General features: G+C 39.8%; 3 protein-coding genes across 3 annotated transcripts in view; 1 reads left to right on the forward strand and 2 right to left on the reverse strand.

Moving 5' to 3' along the window:
* The first annotated feature begins 3,007 nt into the window (after nt 1–3,007).
* seta (SET nuclear proto-oncogene a) lies at nt 3,008–6,275 on the forward strand. Its single transcript, XM_060931814.1, has 8 exons — nt 3,008–3,277; nt 4,289–4,346; nt 4,432–4,574; nt 4,702–4,805; nt 4,896–5,009; nt 5,105–5,275; nt 5,354–5,452; nt 5,574–6,275. Exons 1-8 carry the CDS (start codon nt 3,205–3,207, stop codon nt 5,592–5,594), a joined length of 783 nt encoding a protein of 260 aa, XP_060787797.1. The 5' UTR covers nt 3,008–3,204; the 3' UTR covers nt 5,595–6,275.
* A 240-nt stretch (nt 6,276–6,515) lies between these two features.
* Nucleotides 6,516–7,855, reverse strand: si:ch211-51h9.7 (uncharacterized protein LOC558400 homolog). Its single transcript, XM_060932714.1, is given in 4 exon segments — nt 6,516–6,555; nt 6,557–6,703; nt 7,395–7,638; nt 7,831–7,855. Coding segments are annotated over 4 exon segments (456 nt in total).
* A 234-nt stretch (nt 7,856–8,089) lies between these two features.
* The window catches only part of gle1 (GLE1 RNA export mediator), a 50,627-nt gene continuing 39,527 nt past the window's right edge, over nt 8,090–19,189 (reverse strand). The window contains exons 8-16 of the mRNA XM_060931813.1: nt 17,575–17,687; nt 14,933–15,002; nt 14,651–14,793; nt 14,327–14,517; nt 14,096–14,225; nt 13,899–14,003; nt 13,733–13,815; nt 11,149–11,212; nt 8,090–8,501 (exon numbers count right to left, since the gene is read on the reverse strand). Coding sequence (XP_060787796.1) covers nt 8,433–8,501; nt 11,149–11,212; nt 13,733–13,815; nt 13,899–14,003; nt 14,096–14,225; nt 14,327–14,517; nt 14,651–14,793; nt 14,933–15,002; nt 17,575–17,687 — 968 coding nt within the window. The 3' untranslated portion in view covers nt 8,090–8,432. The remainder of the gene's footprint in view (nt 8,502–11,148; nt 11,213–13,732; nt 13,816–13,898; nt 14,004–14,095; nt 14,226–14,326; nt 14,518–14,650; nt 14,794–14,932; nt 15,003–17,574; nt 17,688–19,189) is intronic.

Consider the following 19,189-nt stretch of genomic DNA (forward strand, 5'->3'; position numbering starts at 1 on the left):
ATATTTTTGCAGTTATTAAAATTATGTTACTAATTACTGGCCACTGACGAGGACAAACGCTTTGTTCCTCGACATAATGTGCATTGCACGTAAACACTCTTGCCTTTTATTTCAAGTAATGAAAAGTAATGGCTGTATTTCCAATGTGAAAGCGCAGTGCTGGGCTGACCGCTCGCCATCGCTGGGTCTTCCGATTGAAAGCGTGCGCAGTAGTGCAGTAGGCGTGGCCTACCTACGTATGTTGTCCAAATCTACTCTGATTGGCTTACTGTGCCGTTGTCTCGTGTCTCCCCGCCCCACACGAAAGCAGAGTAAAGAAAGGCTGAACGAGCAGCGTGCCAGATGAGAACAGCTTTAATAAAGTAACGCATAGTATTTTATTGTAAGTAACGGGAACGGCGTTATAACGATGTAAAAAGTAATTAGTTAGATTACTCGTTACTAAAAAAAAGTAACGCCGTTATTCCCATGACTGGATAGGACAGTGTAGAGACAGGAAATGAGCGGGAAATGACCTCAGGTCGGAATCGAACCCGGGTCCCTAGATTTATGGTATGGAGCCTTATCCACCTGAGCCACGACAACATGATCTTCAACTGAAGAGAGAACCACATTGCCCAGCCCTTGCATTTGGGAGAGGAAACCCCCGTGTCTTGGTCATTAAGAGCATGCGCTGAATAAACACCTGTGGCAATTATGTATTTTCAATTCAGATTATTCACTATTGCATATTTACACATCATTGAGGTGCACCCTATCAGTTTGATGTGGATTTTTCTGTTCGTTAATAATTATTCATATTTTCTTGTCCATTCAGTTGTGAATATGGAATTACTTGAACAAAGCGTAATTCTATTTTTTAGAATTATCCACATCAAGAAAAATCCACATCAAACTGATAGGGTGCACCTCAATGATGTGTAAATATACAATAGTGAATAATCTGAATTGAAAATACATAATTGTCACAGGTGTTTATTCAGCGCATGCTCTGAATGACCAAGACACGTGGTTTCCTCTCCCAAATGCAAGGGCTGGGCTATGTGGTTCTCTCTCCAGGTGAAGTTCATGTTGTCGTGGCTCAGGTGGATAAGGCGCCATACCATAAATCCGGGGGCCTGGGTTTGATTCCGACCTGAGGTCATTTCCTGATCTCTCTCTCTCCTGCTCATTTCCTGTCTCTACACTGTCCTATCCAAATAAAGGTGAAAAAAGCCCCCCCCCAAAAATTGTGATAACCTCAATTGCCTTTTTGTACTACTGTGAATGCCACTGTTCAGCAAAAAGAGAAATCTATGTTGGCAGAATGAGGAATTGAAAATTGACTTAATTAAGAATTCTTAATAAAGATAACAGTGTTATCATAGTTTGGATCATCATGGGCACATCGTTGGCAAAACATAAAATTATTAATGCAGACTGTTGCCTTGAAATTTCAAGTATTCTCAACTATTCTTTTTTACAGTGTGTAGGCTAGCTGAAATAGATGTTTTAGACCCATAAATATTAAATTAATAATTATCATCTGTGCCACTAGTTTGATCAGGCTGGACAAACTGATCAGGCGGGCCGGTTCTATGGTCGGCATGAAGCTGGACTCTCTGGTGACGGTGGCAGAGAAGAGGTCTATGGACAAACTATTGAACATCATGGACGATGCCAGTCACCCTCTGCACACCGTCATCAGCAACCAGAGGAGCCTGTTCAGTGACAGAATGCTCCTTCCCAAGTGCAGGACGAACAAACTCCTTTGTCCCTCATGCCATCAGACTGTACAACTCCTCTCTGAGGAGGGGTAACAGGAGGACAGAGGAAGGAGCAGTAGCCTAGCCTAACAATAAGCAATACCGGACAATGTGCAATATAAAGTGCAATATCTCTCCTGCGGCTCCCCCTCCTTCCCCCCCTCTTCCTCTCTTCCCCATATCTTATTCTTTTTATATTTGTATATGTAAATACTTAATTTATTTTAATTTATCTAGAAGTTTTTCTCTATTTCTTTTCTCTGTTTATCTGTAATGATGCTGCTGGAATCTTAATTTCCCTGAGGGAACCCTCCCAAAGGGATCAATAAAGTTTTATCTAATCTAATGGACAGTGTATTTAAAAATATACAAAACACACAACAATTTAAATAAACAGTTTACTTCAATCCAAGCGATTTTAAGGTATGGTAACTATTATTATACAAATGATTCCTGATCTCCCATAGCCTAAATTGTAGCCATAGCTGAATTGATGACTTAGCTTTAAATGGTAATGCCTTAATCAAAATTTGTAGTCCACTACACATCACAAAAAATTATACAAATTACTGACACTTTGATAACATTACTATAAACCTATAGCTTTACATAGCCAGCTACTCTGTGGGCAGGGGCGGAGCCAGGAAAATGGGAAAGGGGGCACATTAATCCAGTAAGGCTGGGGGTCTGGGGGCCACCAGAGGCCCCCGGAAGTTCTGCAGTTTTTTTTTTAAATGCCCAGAGATGCATTTTGAGCTGTCAGAGACATGTTGTAAATAAAATCTCTGAAAGAAAATTACCATATCAAAAACATGTTTTAAAAGTAGGAACTTTCAAAACCATTTTATTAGTCACTGAAAATGATATTGTCAGAGTTGCAGGTATATGCAACATAATTACAACTGATATATGGTAATATTTATGAAAGTTGCATTGCCATTATTACATTTTCATTTTTGTATTTTATGATTTCGGCACATTAACATAATAAATAATAAAGATAAAATAGACCATATTTAAATTACATTTCCAAATAATTAATAATAAAAACAAATACTTATTATTCAACACGTTCTAAAAATCATAAATCACTTCATTTTTGGTTTTAATTTCAGTTTAAAAATAGAACAATGAATAAACGCAAAGGTAGACGTTGAAACGTGATTGCTGTGCATGTTCTTTTGTGGGCGTCGCGACGCACCCAATGAGACCGGAGAAAGAAAAGCGCGAGGACTGACTTCTTTTTTCATCGTGTGTGCGCGCGGGCGCGCTTTCTCCGAAAGAGAAATGCGTGAGTGTAGTCGATGTGCTACTAGTACAACTGGGAGCGCGCGTGCGCGTGTATTTGCGTTTCCTCGCAGTAAGTTGAGGAGCGCGACACATTTCAGTGCAAAGGAAGGTTGCTTTTCTTTAGTAAGTTTAGAAAAAGAGTCACTAGTTTTCTGTAAGTGGTGAAATCATGTCTGCCCCAGCAGCTAAAGTGAGTAAAAAGGAGCAGAACTCGAACCACGACGGAGCAGACGAGACCTCTGGTAAGAAGTGAGGGCCTCGTGAGCATCGCCATTTTCACTTTCTCTTTTTACGTTTGTGTGTCTCTTTGACCAACTGTTTATCAAAAGGGTGACAACAAAGTCTATCTAATTTTGCGTGTCTCTCTGCGAGTTTTATGAGGTTATGACTGACGGACTGTGGTCATCGCCCGGGTTGGATGTTGAGCCTTCATGAGCAATGGAAGGCGCCGGCAGTGAAGGCCATGTTAGATAGCCGCTAAAGGCTAACGCCATTGCTACAACGACGAATTGTCATTATGTTAAGTTTTTGTTTATTTATTTATTATGGGTACGCGCTGCATATGTTTTAAAATAACATGTTGCCTGCACTGGGTAAATTATTTTTCCATAATTAGGAATCTGTGCTGGATAAATTGTTGATACAATACGCTACTTTTATTGTTGTAGGGTAGCGACCTCCGCCATGATGTACATATCAGTTAGCTAGCATGACATGTACACTTGTATACTCTCATATAGGCTTAGAGTAATGGTGCAAATAATTCCACCTCCAAGAGTTTCTAGCTTTATAAAACTGACTTGTAAGTTTTAGTCTGTCTGAAGCTAGTTTTGTATGTTTGTCCATCCGATGATGTATGAGAGAGGGGAAGCAGGCCGGTAAAGACCTGTTAATGCACATTTAAACCACGCGGCCCGAGCAGCAGGAAGCGGCGTCTATCCTCTCATAGACAAGAAAACTAGAGACTACAACGTACTTCTAGTTGAGGAGCTGCATAGTGAATCAAACCTAGCTGGTGCAACGATACCTTGCATTTCTCCGCAGCGAGACTTATTTAACGACAAAGTACGCTTTCTCCCTACATGAATTTCATGTTAGACTCAGCAACTTTTGCCACTGGACTGTTTTTATTTGCTGTGTTGATATCGTGAAACTCACGATTCCCCTAGACCTTTTTAAATTGGCTGTACTTCTCGGATTCCAGAAACGTTCTTATTTTTTGTCCTGATCATTGCACTTTTCTGCATCTTCAGAAAAAGAGCAACAGGAAGCTATTGAGCATATTGATGAAGTACAGAATGAAATTGACAGGTCAGTTCATTTGTGTCCAATCAAAATAAGGTTTATATTTGTGAAGGCCTTGGACAGAAATAAACTGCATGTTTGTCCATCACAGACTGAATGAACAGGCCAGTGAGGAAATCCTCAAAGTCGAGCAAAAATACAACAAGCTTCGCCAGCCATTCTTTCAGAAGAGATCAGAACTCATTGCCAAAATTCCCAACTTTTGGGTCACTACATTTGTGAATCACCCACAAGGTAAGTAAGCAGAAAACAACTTGTTATTGAAGTCCAAAGTAACCTTAAATGGCTTGACCATTTGTTTAAGCAAATGGACCAAAAAGGAGGGATTCTTCAATATCATGCCTTTCTTGTGTCCACTTAGTTTCTGCCCTCCTTGGTGAGGAAGATGAAGAAGCACTTCATTATCTGACCAGGGTGGAAGTAACAGAATTTGAAGACATCAAGTCAGGCTACAGAATAGATTTTGTAAGTTTTGAGCACATCTGAATGTTTGGAGAAGTTATTTTTTTTTTTGTTCATTATTCACGTTTGTTTTTTGTGCCTGTGTTTTTGTAGTACTTTGATGAAAACATGTATTTTGAAAACAAAGTCCTATCCAAAGAAATTCACCTGAATGAAAGTGGAGACCCAACTCCAAAGTCAACAGAGATCAAATGGAAACCAGGAAAGGTGTGAATGTTTGAAAGCTTCATATGCGTTGACATTTTTGTTTAAATGCTGAACATTGGGTTACTGAATAAGTCTAATCTGTGGCCCTTTTGAAGGACCTCACAAATCGTTCCAGTCAAACTCAGAGTAAAGTGGGAAAGAAGAGGCAACATGAAGAGCCTGAGAGCTTTTTCACCTGGTTCACTGATCACTCTGATTCAGGAGCAGATGAGTTGGGGGAGGTCATAAAGGATGACATCTGGCCAAATCCTCTGCAGTATTACCTGGTGAGTCTCAATTATTTTCCACCCTCAGTACGAGCATTCTCATCACTGGCTAGCTGAACAAAAGTTATCTGCCTGTAGGTCCCAGATATGGAGGATGAGGAAGGAGAGGATGAAGATGAAGAAGGTCTAGAAGACATAGATGAAGAGGGAGAAGATGGAGAAGAGGATGATGGGGAGGTAATTTACAACAAAATTGACTATCATTTTTGTATGAAATCATTGATAGATAAATAATACAATTAGAAATTATTTTAGTATTCTGCTGGTGCTTTGAAAATGTCCTTTCCTCTTATTTCAGGATGATGGGGAGGAGGACTGAAGGAGGAGGGGGGGAGCTGACCATAGTCATCACTGCTTGGTTATGTCTGCCACAACACTTCTGCTTTTTTTTGGTGATTCTTGGGAGCAAAAATGCATCCTTTTTACCCTCCTTTCTTCTTGTCTTGTGGGTCCCCCTCCATCTCCTGTCCTGACAGTGCCATGTTGAAATCCACCCAGGAAGAGACTTAATAAACTGACTGCAAAATACTGCCGCTATGGCAATTAATCTCAATTCCCAAGTATATTTTTGAGGATTAAAACAAAGTGAAACACACTGTAATATAAGCGGCACACTGTCTGGAGTAGACTTGCGAATAGGGTAAATTTTTTTTTTTTTATATGAATCTAAATGTATATGCACATCTCGTCCTGTTAGTGCAGTTAAATGAACAAAGGCCATAGTGCGTGATGTGTATTTCCAGCATCCTTTTTAACAGCTTTGTTGCTCGTGGTGTTGCAACTGCTTAGTGATCTTGAATTTTTCCCTTAGCTTGTGGTTTCAAGGACAAATCACAACCTTACACCTGTCCCCTCTGTGAGCTTGTAATTTTATGAGGGCTGTGACCCTAAGTGAGGGAGGAAACAAGGGTAGTTGGATTTTTTTTTTAAGTTTGGTTTCAGACATTCATTGAATTTGAAATGACATTTTGATAAAATAAAATCTTTCCAAAAAAAAAAACCTTGCCTGCATGTTTTGGCCCAGCTGTCTGGGTCAAGTTATAGCACATTCTAACTTTATACTAGGGTTTTATACATGGGATAAACTAATTGTTTGCTCTATTTAAAATAGCACAATGTGATCCTATGACACACTTAAAGTGGCAAAAAAGTAGGGAAAAAAATTGAACACCTGTTCTCTCAACTCCAAACATTTACTTGGAAGAAGCCCTTTAGATGAGAAGTGCTAAAACATTTATTTTTAGAGCAGTGGGGGCCAGCTTTTAAAATACTTTGGTGTCTGTTATTGAGGCAAAGTACTCCTGCAAGCAGTTGGTTTCTATAATCAAGGCCACAAAAATCTGATCCATGACCTCAATCTTACTATCGTTTGCCCAGTCTAGGAACAACACTGCTCTAATGATGTAACAAATAGGAACATGACAGTTACTGTATCAGGCTAGGACCCATTCAAATACATGGGTAGTGCTCAAAATTAGCTATTGGGACACCCCACAAGTTAGTGAAACCATAGGTGTCTAATTTCCTGTAGCAGTCCTATGATGTTACTCAGATTAAACCCATTTATCATGCTCAAAACAGTCAGCCAATAAGTTTTCACCTTGATCTGATGTGGAAGTTTTAGGAAAAGTTATAACTATAGAGAAAATATTGTAAACAGTAAAATAATTAACAGTTAAAGGGGTCCCTGTTTATGAACTGTGCAAGCACAATATAGACTGCATATCCAGGTATGCCAGTCAATGGATTTAAAAACCAGATTTAAGTGTGAACTAGAAAAGCACTCAGTGCAGACCTCCACCAAGAATCATTTAAAAAAATCCGGGATCCAGAAGGTGATCCGGATCACCGCCAAAATTTAATGGATTGTTACTTGTGCCCAGTCACACCTCTGGAAAAAATTTCAGAGCAATCTGTTCATAACTTTTGCTGTAATGTTGCTAACAGACAAACCAACGCTACCAAAAACAACCTCCTTGGCGGAGGTAACAATAACTGATTTTTGCAGTACATTCAACTTTTGCACAAACTTAAATTGTTTTTATGCCCATAGTTCAATTGTGGTAACAATTGATCTGTTTTTTTTTTTTTTTAAACACAATCCACCAGTGCTAATCACCTATCTGGGTGTGTTCTAAACCTTGGGCATGTAGTCCACAAGAAACCTGGAAACCAGGTGAACTGCTCTTATGCTGAAGCAATGGCCTTCCAGTCAACTTTCTTTGTGATCACTCTGAACTGAATTCTTTGCTGGTTTTCAAAAAGCTGAACAATAATTCTCCGTTCTCCAGTCATTGTGTTATTCCAATAAGACAACGCTAGTTAACTGGGGTAAAATATCTTTCGCCAAGCCCCTTCATAACCTCAGAATGCACAGGTCTGAGGAACTGGAGCACAGGAATACTCCCTACCATAAAACTAAACACGGAGCAGATCTGAAGCACCATGTGTACAATTTATTAACCTAATTGATTCATGACAAACTACTCAGACATGTCATTTGCCAAACTTGTTAATAGTTGAGCATGTTTAACAAAAGAGAAAATATGCCACACCTGGAGGTGGGAGGACAGCCACCATGGGACCACATGGTTGTATAAAAAGACTTTAACCATCAATTATTTTTTCAGCCCTCTCCTTTAGAACATCTACATAGTCTAGTAATGAGTCTGTACATCTGTAATCATAAAACTACAAACAGCATTTACTGTACAATCAATAACATTCCAAAAAGTTATCCTATGACCTTAATGAATGTACATTTTCGCCCAAGACCCAAACCTCAGATAAAGAGAAGATACACCACAGGCTATATAAAATGCATCATGAAACACAGGCTACTTTAATAGAAACACCTGCACCTCTTCACATTCATGACGGCAACAACATATCATGCAGATACAGGTCTAGGGTTGAAGGGAAATGTTCACAACAGAGTGGGGTGTGTGTGGTTTTTTTTTTTTTTTTTAATTATACAAGTGATCTCTCTGACCATGGCAAATGCTCTAATTTGCATATTTCAGAAACTGCTGATGCCCAAGTATTTTCTCTCTCTCTCACACACACACCAGACTATAGTTCACACAGAATAGTGAGAAAACGGATTGTGTATAACATGGTGTACTGTGGTAGATTGACAGATGAACAGTCAAAACCCTCAGGATCTCCAGAAGGCTGAGCCAAGTTGCCCTTTGGGTGGCTCAATCTGCTTGTTTCTTAAGGAATTCTATGTAAGAATAAAGTCAAAGCATTAGAACTGTAATGGAGCCAGCAAGCCAAACTTTTATATAAAACAATTATAATAGGAGAAAAGGACAACAGTGATGCAGTTTTAGCTGCGCAAATGAAACACACTTTTCCCAATTAACTATCTACGGAAATAACCCCAAATCCAATCAACCTGTTGTGAAGTATGTGCATTTTTATTTTGTTTCTTTAAGCTTTGAGATGGCCATGCTTTATGCACCACTGTAGCAGTAACAACCCCCAGGATTCATAGTCATGATCTCCCAGTGATAAGGTGAATGCTTTTCTGTTGTGCCACTCTATAGCCGCAACATATAAAGGACGTCCCAAAAGTCTGGCTCTATAGGCAGTTATTTATTTAAATACAGATATAATACAACAAATTCTCAAACTGACAGCCATGGATTTTGCAGCACTTGTGTATACGCTGAATACTGTTCTTAATGGATCAGAACTGATGTTACAACCCCAATTCCAAAAAGGTTGGGACGCTGTGGAAACTGTAAATAAAAACAGAATGCGATAATTTGCAAATCATGGAAACCCCATATTTCATTGAAAATAGTACAAACACAACATACCAAATGTTGAAACTGAGAAATTTGTTTGTTGAAAAATATATGCTCATTATAAATTTGATGTCAACAACACATTTCAAAAAAGTTGGGACAGGGGCAGGTTTACCACTATGTTGCATCACCTCTACTTTTAACAACATTCTGTAAATGTTTGGGAACTGATGAGACCAATTGCTGTAGTTTTGAAAGAGAAATGTTGTCCCATTCTTGCCTGATATACAATTTCAGTTGCTCAACAGTTCAGGGTCTCCTTGTCCTGTCGTATTTTGCGCTTCATAATGCACCAAATGTTTTAAATGGGAGACAGGTCTGGACTGCAGGCCGACCAGTTTAGCACATGGACTCTTTTTTTACTACAGAGCCATGCAGTTTTAATATGTGCAGAAAGCGGTTTGGCATTGTCTTGCTGAAAGAAGGAAGGCCTTCCCTGAAAAAGATTTTGTTTGGATGGCAGCATATTGATCTAAAACATGTATACATCATTCAGCATTAATGATGCCTTCCCAGATTTACAAGCTACCCATGTCATGTGCACTAATGCATCCTCATACCATCACAGATGCTGGCTTTTGAACTGTGCACTGACAACAAACTGGATGGTCCCGCTCCTCTTTAGCCTGGAGGACGTGGTGTCCATGACTTCTAAAAATAATTTTTAATTTTGATTCGTCAGACGTTGGGACAATTTTCCACTTTAGTCCAGTCCATCGTAAAAGAGCTCAGGCCCAGAGAAGGTGGCAGTGTTTCTGGATATTGTTTATATATCTGGTTTTAACTTGCATTTGTGGATGCAGTAATGAACTGTTTTCATACATGATAGTTTTCTGAAGTGTTCCTGAGCCTATACAGTGATTTCCACTACAGACACGTGTCTGCTTTTAATGCAGTGTCGCCTGAGGGCCTGAAGATCACAGGAATCCAATGTCAGTTTTCAGCCTTGTCTCTTGCATACAGAGACTTCTCCAGATTCTCTGAACCGTTTTAATGATATGTACCATAGATGAGATCCCCAAATTCTTTGCCGTTTTACATTGAGGAATGCTATTCTTAAATTGCTGCACTGTTTGCCCATGCAGTCTTTCACAAAGCAGTGAACCCCTCCCCATCTTTACTCCTGAGAGACTCTGCCTCTCTGGTGCCCCTTTTCCACCAAAGCAGTTCCAGGGCTGGTTCAGGGCCAGTGCTTAGTTTGGAACCGGGTTTTCTGTTTCCACTGACAAAGAACTGGCTCTGGGGCCAGAAAAACCAGTTCCAGGCTAGCACCAACTCTGCTGGGCCAGAGGAAAGAACCGCTTACGTCAGCGGGGGGCGGAGTTGTTAAGACCAACAACAATAACAAGACCACGAAAGATCGCCATTTTTAAGCGACGAGAAGCAGCAGCTGTACAAACGCGAAGTCATCCATTATTATTATTGTTGTTGTTGCTGCTGCTTCTTCCGTGTTGTTTTTGCTTCGATATTCGCGCCAAGGTTTATGCAAACATAGCGACGTAACTGACGTATACAGCGACGTAATGACGTGGTTCCGCTTAGCACCGCGAGCTATGGAAAAGCAAACTGGTTCTCAGCTGGCTTGCAAGTTGAACGAGTTGTGAACCAGCACTGGCCCCGAACCAGCCCTGGAACTGATTTGGTGGAAAAGGGGTATGGGATGCTCTTTTTATACCCAATCATGTTACTGACCTGTTGACAATTAACCAGATTTTTTTTTTTTAGCATTATGCAACTTTTCCAGTCTTTTGTTGCCCCATCCCAACTTTTTTGAAATATGTTCCTGACATCAAAATCAGCATATATTTTTCAAAAAATAACATCTCAGTTTCAACATTTGATATGTTCATTTTCAATGAAATATAGGGTTTCCATGATTTGCAAATCTTCATATTATTTTTTTATGTTTTACACAGCATCCCAACTTTTTTGGAATTGGGGTTGTACATCAGATAAGCAATAAAAGCAAATAAATAATTACCCATGGAACCAGATTTGTGGGACACCCTTATATCTTTGAATATTTTAAAGGTTTGTGGCAGGGCCTTTTCAGCTCACCTCCAGAAACTGCTTAAGTCTTGTTACAGAGCCCATCTGACCACTGTTGGTGACTGCTTCAATCCTGAAATCAGAACAGACTGTGATGTAATCTGATGAGGCTGTCATACATAAATAAGGAGAGTCAATGTTCAAAGGGGGGGAAAAAAGTTATATGTCTAAGCAATGCTCAAATAACTATTTAAAATGACACTTTGTCAAACTGTTGCACTTTCAGAGTCACTTCTGTGAATTGGAGTTCTGAGCACAAAATGATGTGCTGGAATTAGCTGTCTTGTACAACCCCGATTCCAAAAAAGTTGGGACAAAGTACAAATTGTAAATAAAAACGGAATGCAATAATTTACAAAATCTCAAAAACTGATATTGTATTCACAATAGAACATAGACAACATATCAAATGTCGAAAGTGAGACATTTTGAAATTTCATGCCAAATATTGGCTCATTTGAAATTTCATGACAGCAACACATCTCAAAAAAGTTGGGACAGGGGCAATAAGGCCAAGTTTACATTAGACCGTATCTGTCTCGTTTTCTTCGCGGATGCACTGTCCGTTTACATTAAACTGCCTGAAAACGGGAATCCGCCAGGGTCCACGTATTCAATCCAGATCGTGTCAGCTCCGGTGCTGTGTAAACATTGAGATACGCGGATACGCTGTGCTGAGCTCTAGCTGGCGTCGTCATTGGACAACGTCACTGTGACATCCACCTTCCTGATTCGCTGGCGTTGGTCATGTGACGCGACTGCTGAAAAACGGCGCGGACTTCCGCCTTGTATCACCTTTCATTAAAGAGTATAAAAGTATGAAAATACTGCAAATACTGATGCAAATACTGCCCATTGTGTACTTATGATTGTCTTTAGGCTTGCCATCCTTCCACTTGCAAGTGGTAAGTGATATGCGCTGGGATCACACACACAGCGGCTCAATCCCGAATCACTGGTTGTGCACTTCACTCGCGCGATCTGTGAGCTGCGCAAGGCCGGAGTGCGCACCCTCCAGACGGCACTTGCTGTTCAGGGCGGAGTGATTTGGAGCGCAGGATGCCTGCGGAGCCGAGCATATCCGTGTACTGGTGTTGCTGTGTGCACGCAAATCGTGTATTGGTGTTGCTGTGTGCACACTAATCGTTTTAAAAACGTTAATCTGATGATCCGCTGATACGGTCTAATGTAAACATGGGCTAAGAGGCTGGAAAAGTTAAAGGTACAAAAAAGGAACAGCTGGAGGACCAAATTGCAACTCATTAGGTCAATTGGCAATAGGTCATTAACATGACTGGGTATAAAAAGAGCGTCTTGGAGTGGCAGCGGCTCTCAGAAGTAAAGATGGGAAGAGGATCACCAATCCCCCTAATTCTGCGCCGACAAATAGTGGAGCAATATCAGAAAGGAGTTTGACAGTGTAAAATTGCAAAGAGTTTGAACATATCATCATCTACAGTGCATAATATCATCAAAAGATTCAGAGAATCTGGAAGAATCTCTGTGCGTAAGGGTCAAGGCCGGAAAACCATACTGGGTGCCCATGATCTTCGGGCCCTTAGACGGCACTGCATCACATACAGGCATGCTTCTGTATTGGAAATCACAAAATGGGCTCAGGAATATTTCCAGAGAACATTATCTGTGAACACAATTCACCGTGCCATCCGCCGTTGCCAGCTAAAACTCTGTAGTTCAAAGAAGAAGCCGTATCTAAACATGATCCAGAAGCGCAGACGTCTTCTCTGGGCCAAGGCTCATTTAAAATTGACTTTGGCAAAGTGGAAAACTGTTCTGTGGTCAGATGAATCAAAATTTGAAGTTCTTTATGGAAATCAGGGATGCCGTGTCATTCGGACTAAAGAGGAGAAGGACGACCCAAGTTGTTATCAGCGCTCAGTTCAGAAGCCTGCATCTCTGATGGTATGGGGTTGCATTAGTGCATGTGGCATGGGCAGCTTATACATCTGGAAAGACACCATCAATGCTGAAAGGTATATCCAGGTTCTAGAGCAACATATGCTCCCATCCAGATGACGTCTCTTTCAGGGAAGACCTTGCATTTTCCAACATGACAATGCCAAACCACATACTGCATCAATTACAGCATCATGGCGGCACAGAAGAAGGGTCCGGGTACTGAACTGGCCAGCCTGCGGTCCAGATCTTTCACCCATAGAAAACATTTGGCACATCATAAAACGGAAGATACAACAAAAAAGACCTAAGACAGTTGAACAACTAGAATCCTACATTAGACAAGAATCGGTTAACATTCCTATCCCTAAACTTGAGCAACTTGTCTCCTCAGTCCCCAGACGTTTACAGACTGTTGTAAAGAGAAAAGGGGATGTCTCACAGTGGTAAACATGGCCTTGTCCCAACTTTGAGATGTGTTGTCATGAAATTTAAAAATCACCTAATTTTTCTCTTTAAATGATACATTTTCTCAGTTTAAACATTTGATATGTTATCTATGTTCTATTCTGAATAAAATATGGAATTTTGAAACTTCCACATCATTGCATTCTGTTTTTATTTACAATTTGTCCCAACTTTTTTGGAATCGGGGTTGTAAGAACTGATCTTGTACCTGGGAAAGTATTCCTCTTTGATGAGGAGAAGTAGTTTCCAAAACTGCCCTTGGTATTGTTTCATAAGTGCATTTCCACAAACCTGAACATATTGAGAAAAAGATATGTGGGGTTTACTTATAAATGTGAGTTCAGGCTTGTAAACCAAAAGGTGATTATTTTTACCTCGAGAAAGTCAAACAGAAGAGTTGCTGTAATGTCAGCAAGAGGTTCCATGTTCAGCATCTGAGCCAACCAACGCCAACCATGATTTAGTCCATGAGGAGCAGCCTGTAGTGAGAAATATGAGGGAGGCATCTAATCATATAAAAAGAAAATGCATGTACACCATAACATAATACACATGTTAAGGCACAGTATACCCCTTGTTTGTTAGTGTAAGGCCATCTTAGGTGTATTATGGCTGCATAAAGTCGAATCATTCCAGACATCCTTTTTAAGAAACTGTCCTGACCTTCTACCCCTGACTCAGCCACACGATATCCTAGAATCCTACAGAGCAAGAAAAGATTCAGCTGTGTACCAATACAATTGGTTTTGTCACAAGAAACAAGGGTGAAAAACTAAACCATTCATTTGTGATAGATCCTTACTGCTGATATTCTTCAATGGAGGTGCCATCCTTCATTGGTGGGTAGTGAGGAACAGTATATGGGCACTTCTTGTGAAGATGGGCCAAGATGAGGTCTCCTACTTTAGGGTGCAACTCCCACACACCTGAAGCCACAACTGCAATGGGGAATGCAGCTTCATGGTGAGATGCCACCTCCTCTTCTCCTTGTTTCTGTAAACATTTTTAGTCAGGATATTAAAATGTATAGACAATAACCAGATTTATTTCCTTAAAGCTTAATAAACGATGTCAGTAATAAAAAAACAAAACCCAAACTACTTGCAAATAAATACTTTTAACTTACCACAAACTTTTCTGCTAATTTATAGCTCACAAATTCCAGCCCATGAGGATGCTGGGATGTTGAAATTGACTTTCCACCAGACACAACTGGTCGTCCTGATAACAGTTTGTCAATCTTGTCAAAAATCTCCTTCAGCTGAGAACCTAGAGGTCATTTGTTTATCAAGGAAAAAAGTAAACCACAAACCAATTCAAGATTGAGGTTTTGAAGGGTGACAAAGAACCACTTTCACAAATCTATACAATAATACAGAGTTCATCAGAAAACAAATGACAAGCTGACCTGAAATACTGGAGATCTGGCTTACAGGAATTGTTGCAGCTTTCTGAAGCTCCATTCTCAATTTTTTTGTCTGCAAACCCACATTAAAACATACATATTTCACATGCACATCCAGTACCAGTCAAAAGTTTGAACACACCCTCTATAACCCCAAATTAAAAAAAAAAAAAGTCAGGACAGTATATTGAAATTTAAACTAAAACCAAAAATGATTTGTAAATAATCCTTGACCTGAACTGCTCTCAAAATAAAACAGCACATTAATGCTTTACGTCATGAATTTTTTTTCAACATAAACATTTCAATTTTGATTCTTGTAACACATTTCAAAAAAGATTGGGACAATAAAGCATTTATCACTTTATGTTGCTATTCCTTCTCACAACATTAAAAAAAGATGATTGGGGACTGATGAAACCAAGTGATGATGCGTATCAGGTGTTATTTTGTCCCATTCTTCCCGTAAACAGGTCTGAAGGTGTGCAACAGTATGGAGTTGTCATTTCAAAATTCACCACACATTCTCTATTGAGGTCAGAGGGGATAGGCACGCTCTTCTTCTGCAGCCATGCCTTTGTAATGTGTGCAGAACATACCTTGTTGAAATATCCCTGGAAAAGATATGCTGCCTTCAAGACGATGTGTTCCCCCAAAATCTCAGTGTACTTTTCTGCATGAATGCTGCCATCAGTGTACTAGTGCATCTCAATTAGAATATCATGAAAAAGTTCAATATTTTCCATCAGAAAGTGAAAATTTAATATATTCTAGAGTGACTACATGTAAATTAGTGATATTCAGCGTTTCATTCAATATATTCAAAGATTAATTTCCTGAACGGCATGCCATAAAAAAAAAGAAAGTTTTTTTTTTTAAACTTCAACTTTTTCAGTCTTTTGTTGCCCCATTCCAACTTTTCTGAAATGTGTTGCTGACAAATTCAAAGAGCACACACTAGTGCATCTCAAAAAATTAGAATATTGTGAAAAAGTTCAATATTTTCCATCAGTTATTTAAGAAAGTGAAAATGTTATATATTACAGACTCATTACACAAACTAAAATGTTTCAAGCATTTTTCTATTTTAATCAGTATGGCATACAGTACAAAAACATAAAAAAACCCATCTCAAAATATTAGAATATTTCATTTCAAGTTTGAGTAAAACAGTATGAACACAGTGCATCTCTCGGTCCAGTTCAGTACACACAACCACAATCATGGGGAAGACCGCTGGCTTGACTGTTGTCCAGAAGATGATCACTGATGCCCTCCACAAGGAGGGTAAGCCACAAAAGGTCATTGCTGAAAAGGGTGGCTGGAAAAGGTGCACAAGCAACAGGGATGGCTGCAGTCTTGAGAGGATTGTCAAGAAAAGTTGATTCAAGAACTTGGGAGAGCTTCACAAAGAGTGGACTGAGGCTGGTGTCAGTGTATCAAGACCCATCACGAACAGACAAGAAAGGAGATACAACTTTCGCATTCCTAATATCAAGCTACTCCTGAGCCAGAGAATGTCAGAAGTGTCTTATCTGGGCTAAGGAGAGAAAGAAATGGACTGTTGCTCAGTGGTCCAAAGCCCTCTTTTCAGATGAAAAGTACATTTTGCATTTAACTTGGAAATCATGGTTCTAGAGTCTGGAGGAAGAGTGGAGAGGCACAGAATCCAAGGTGTTTGAAGCCCAGTGTGAAGTTTCCACAGTCTGTGATGATTTGGGGTGCCATGTCATCTGCTGGTGTTGGTCCGCTGTATTTTATCAAGTCCAAAGTCAACACAGCCATCTACCAGGAGATTTTAGAACACTTCATGCTTCCATCTGCTGACGAGCTTTTTGGAGATGCTGATTTCCTTTTCCAGCAGGACTTAGCACCTACCCACAGTGCCAAAACTACTACCAAATGGTTTGCTGACCATGATATTACTGTGTTTGACTGGCCAGCCAACTTGCCTGACCTGAACCCCATAGAGAATCTATGGGGTATTGTCAAGAGGAAGATGAGAAACACCCGACCCAAAAATACAGATACGCTGAAGGCCACTATCAAAGCAACCTGGGCTTCAATAACACCTCAGCAGTGCCACAGGCTGATCACCTCCATGCCACACCACATTGATACAGTAATTCATGGTAAAGGAGCCCCAACCAAAGTATTGAGTGTATAAATGAATATACTTTTCAGAAGTTGGACATTTCTGTATTGTAAATCCTTTTTTTTATTGATCTTAGGGAATATTCTAATAATTTGAGATACTGGATTTCTGATTTTCATGAGCTATAAGCCATAAATCATCAAAATTAAAACAAAAAAGGCTTTAAATATTTCACTTTACATGTAATGAATATAGAATATATGAAAGTTTACCTTTTTGAATTAAATTGTGAAAAAAAGGAACTTTTTCATGGTATTCTAATTTTTTGAGATGCACTAGTATTTCTCAAATAAAACCCTCAATTTCAATACATGTTGTCTTTACCATTTTCAATGAAATATAGGGTTTCCATGATTTGCAAATCTTCACTTGGGGGGGGGGGGGGGGGGGGGGGGGGAGTTTTACAGTGTTCCAACTTTTTTGGAATTGGGGTTGTGACACGTGCACACAGTGCCTTACAGCATTTATTATTCCAAAAAGACTTTTTGACCTGCATATCCTTCGTGTTGTTCAAATCTTCAAAGGACTGGATGCAGCAGCTGGTCAAACTTTGTAGTCCTTTGTACCATTTCAAGGTGCTGTCATCAGCAATAGTCTGCAGGCCTGGAGCAATTACAAACATTATATTTCTCCAACAAACAATGCAATCAAGTTACTGTGTGATGTATATAATGATAATGAGCTTTAAAGGGAACATATTATAAACAGCTCACTTTTTAAGTGCTTGTGCCCAGACATTTGGCTATCTGGAGTGCCTTCCAACCCACAAACTCCAAAATAAGATAAACCAGTAAGTTTCTTTTGGGCTGCTTCAACAAACCATTCAGACTTGGATTTTAAAAGGACACTTCTCACCCAAGCCCTGTGATGACCTGGCGACTTGTCCAGGGTGTACCCCGCCTTTCGCCCATAGTCAGCTGGGATAGGCTCCAGCTTGCCTGCGACCCTGTAGAACAGGATAAAGCGGCTAGAGAAAATGAGATGAGAGGAGACTTCTCACCCACTACATTGTGAGTTCCAGCCTCTCCCGTCAGGACGTAGATACTGTAAAGTACCACAATGTAAAACCAAGCGTTATAAAAACAGTTTTGTTCCTGCTGCCATAAGCCTTTTTAATAAGTCTTGGCTTCATGTGGGGTTTTGTGTGTTCATGTTATGTTTTAATGTTGTGTTTTTTTTTTAAATGTTATATGTTTATTATACTGTGTTTTATGTTAGATGTTTTAAGTGTTGTTTGGCATGTGTGGAAGAGAAAGCTTCCTTCACTGCAAAACAAGTTTACCTTCAGGTACAAATAAAGTAGCTTGAACTTGGCTCCCCTTTCTATGTCACAAGGGGAGCTTGTTAGAATTATGCAGTCGCCTCATCTGAATATCTCCACTCATGGCTTGAGAACCTCCTTCACAAATGAATCTTCATGAGGAAAGTGCTACCTGACTGGCCCGGCAGAAGAGTGGGTCATTATCATTCAAAGCCAAACAAAACCCCCAAAATAAACTCCTTTATACGGACAATTTCCATACAAGACATGTTCGAGGATTCATTGTTCATATTTATACCCGTGTACTGCGTACAGATTATTTTTCTTTTAAAATAAAACTTCCCTGGGTGCTGCCATCATGTCTCTCTGAGGTTCAAATATCACATGGAGTACAAATTACAGGAGATCCTCTGAGATTGAGACATAGCTTACACACCAAATGACTTACCAAGGTCTAGATTCTTGTGGATGCATCAGTTCTAAATTGTTGTAAACAACCCTAAAGATGCCTGAATGTCAAGTGTTTGGATATAAAAATAAGCCTGATCATTGCAAAGGGAAATTGTTTTTTGCCATCTCCAATCCTCCAAAGGATACTGCTTTTACAAGCAGCGAAATTACATTTCATTTGCACTAAATCACACTGTGGACAAATTTTGTTTCAGCAGGCACAAGGTGGTTTATGAAGACCAGTTCACAGTGGAATGCTTCATGTGGGAAAATCTTACAGAAACAGAAAGAAAGGCTGTTGTACCCTTTAAAAGGGGATTCAAAGCAAGAGAAAAGAAGAGTGAATGACAACTGAAGCCCTTGTCAACTGATGTTTTCTTTATCTGAGCTTGGA

Source organism: Neoarius graeffei, chromosome 10 (assembly GCF_027579695.1).
Source record: "Neoarius graeffei isolate fNeoGra1 chromosome 10, fNeoGra1.pri, whole genome shotgun sequence".
In the NCBI taxonomy this organism is placed as follows: Eukaryota; Metazoa; Chordata; class Actinopteri; order Siluriformes; family Ariidae; genus Neoarius; species Neoarius graeffei.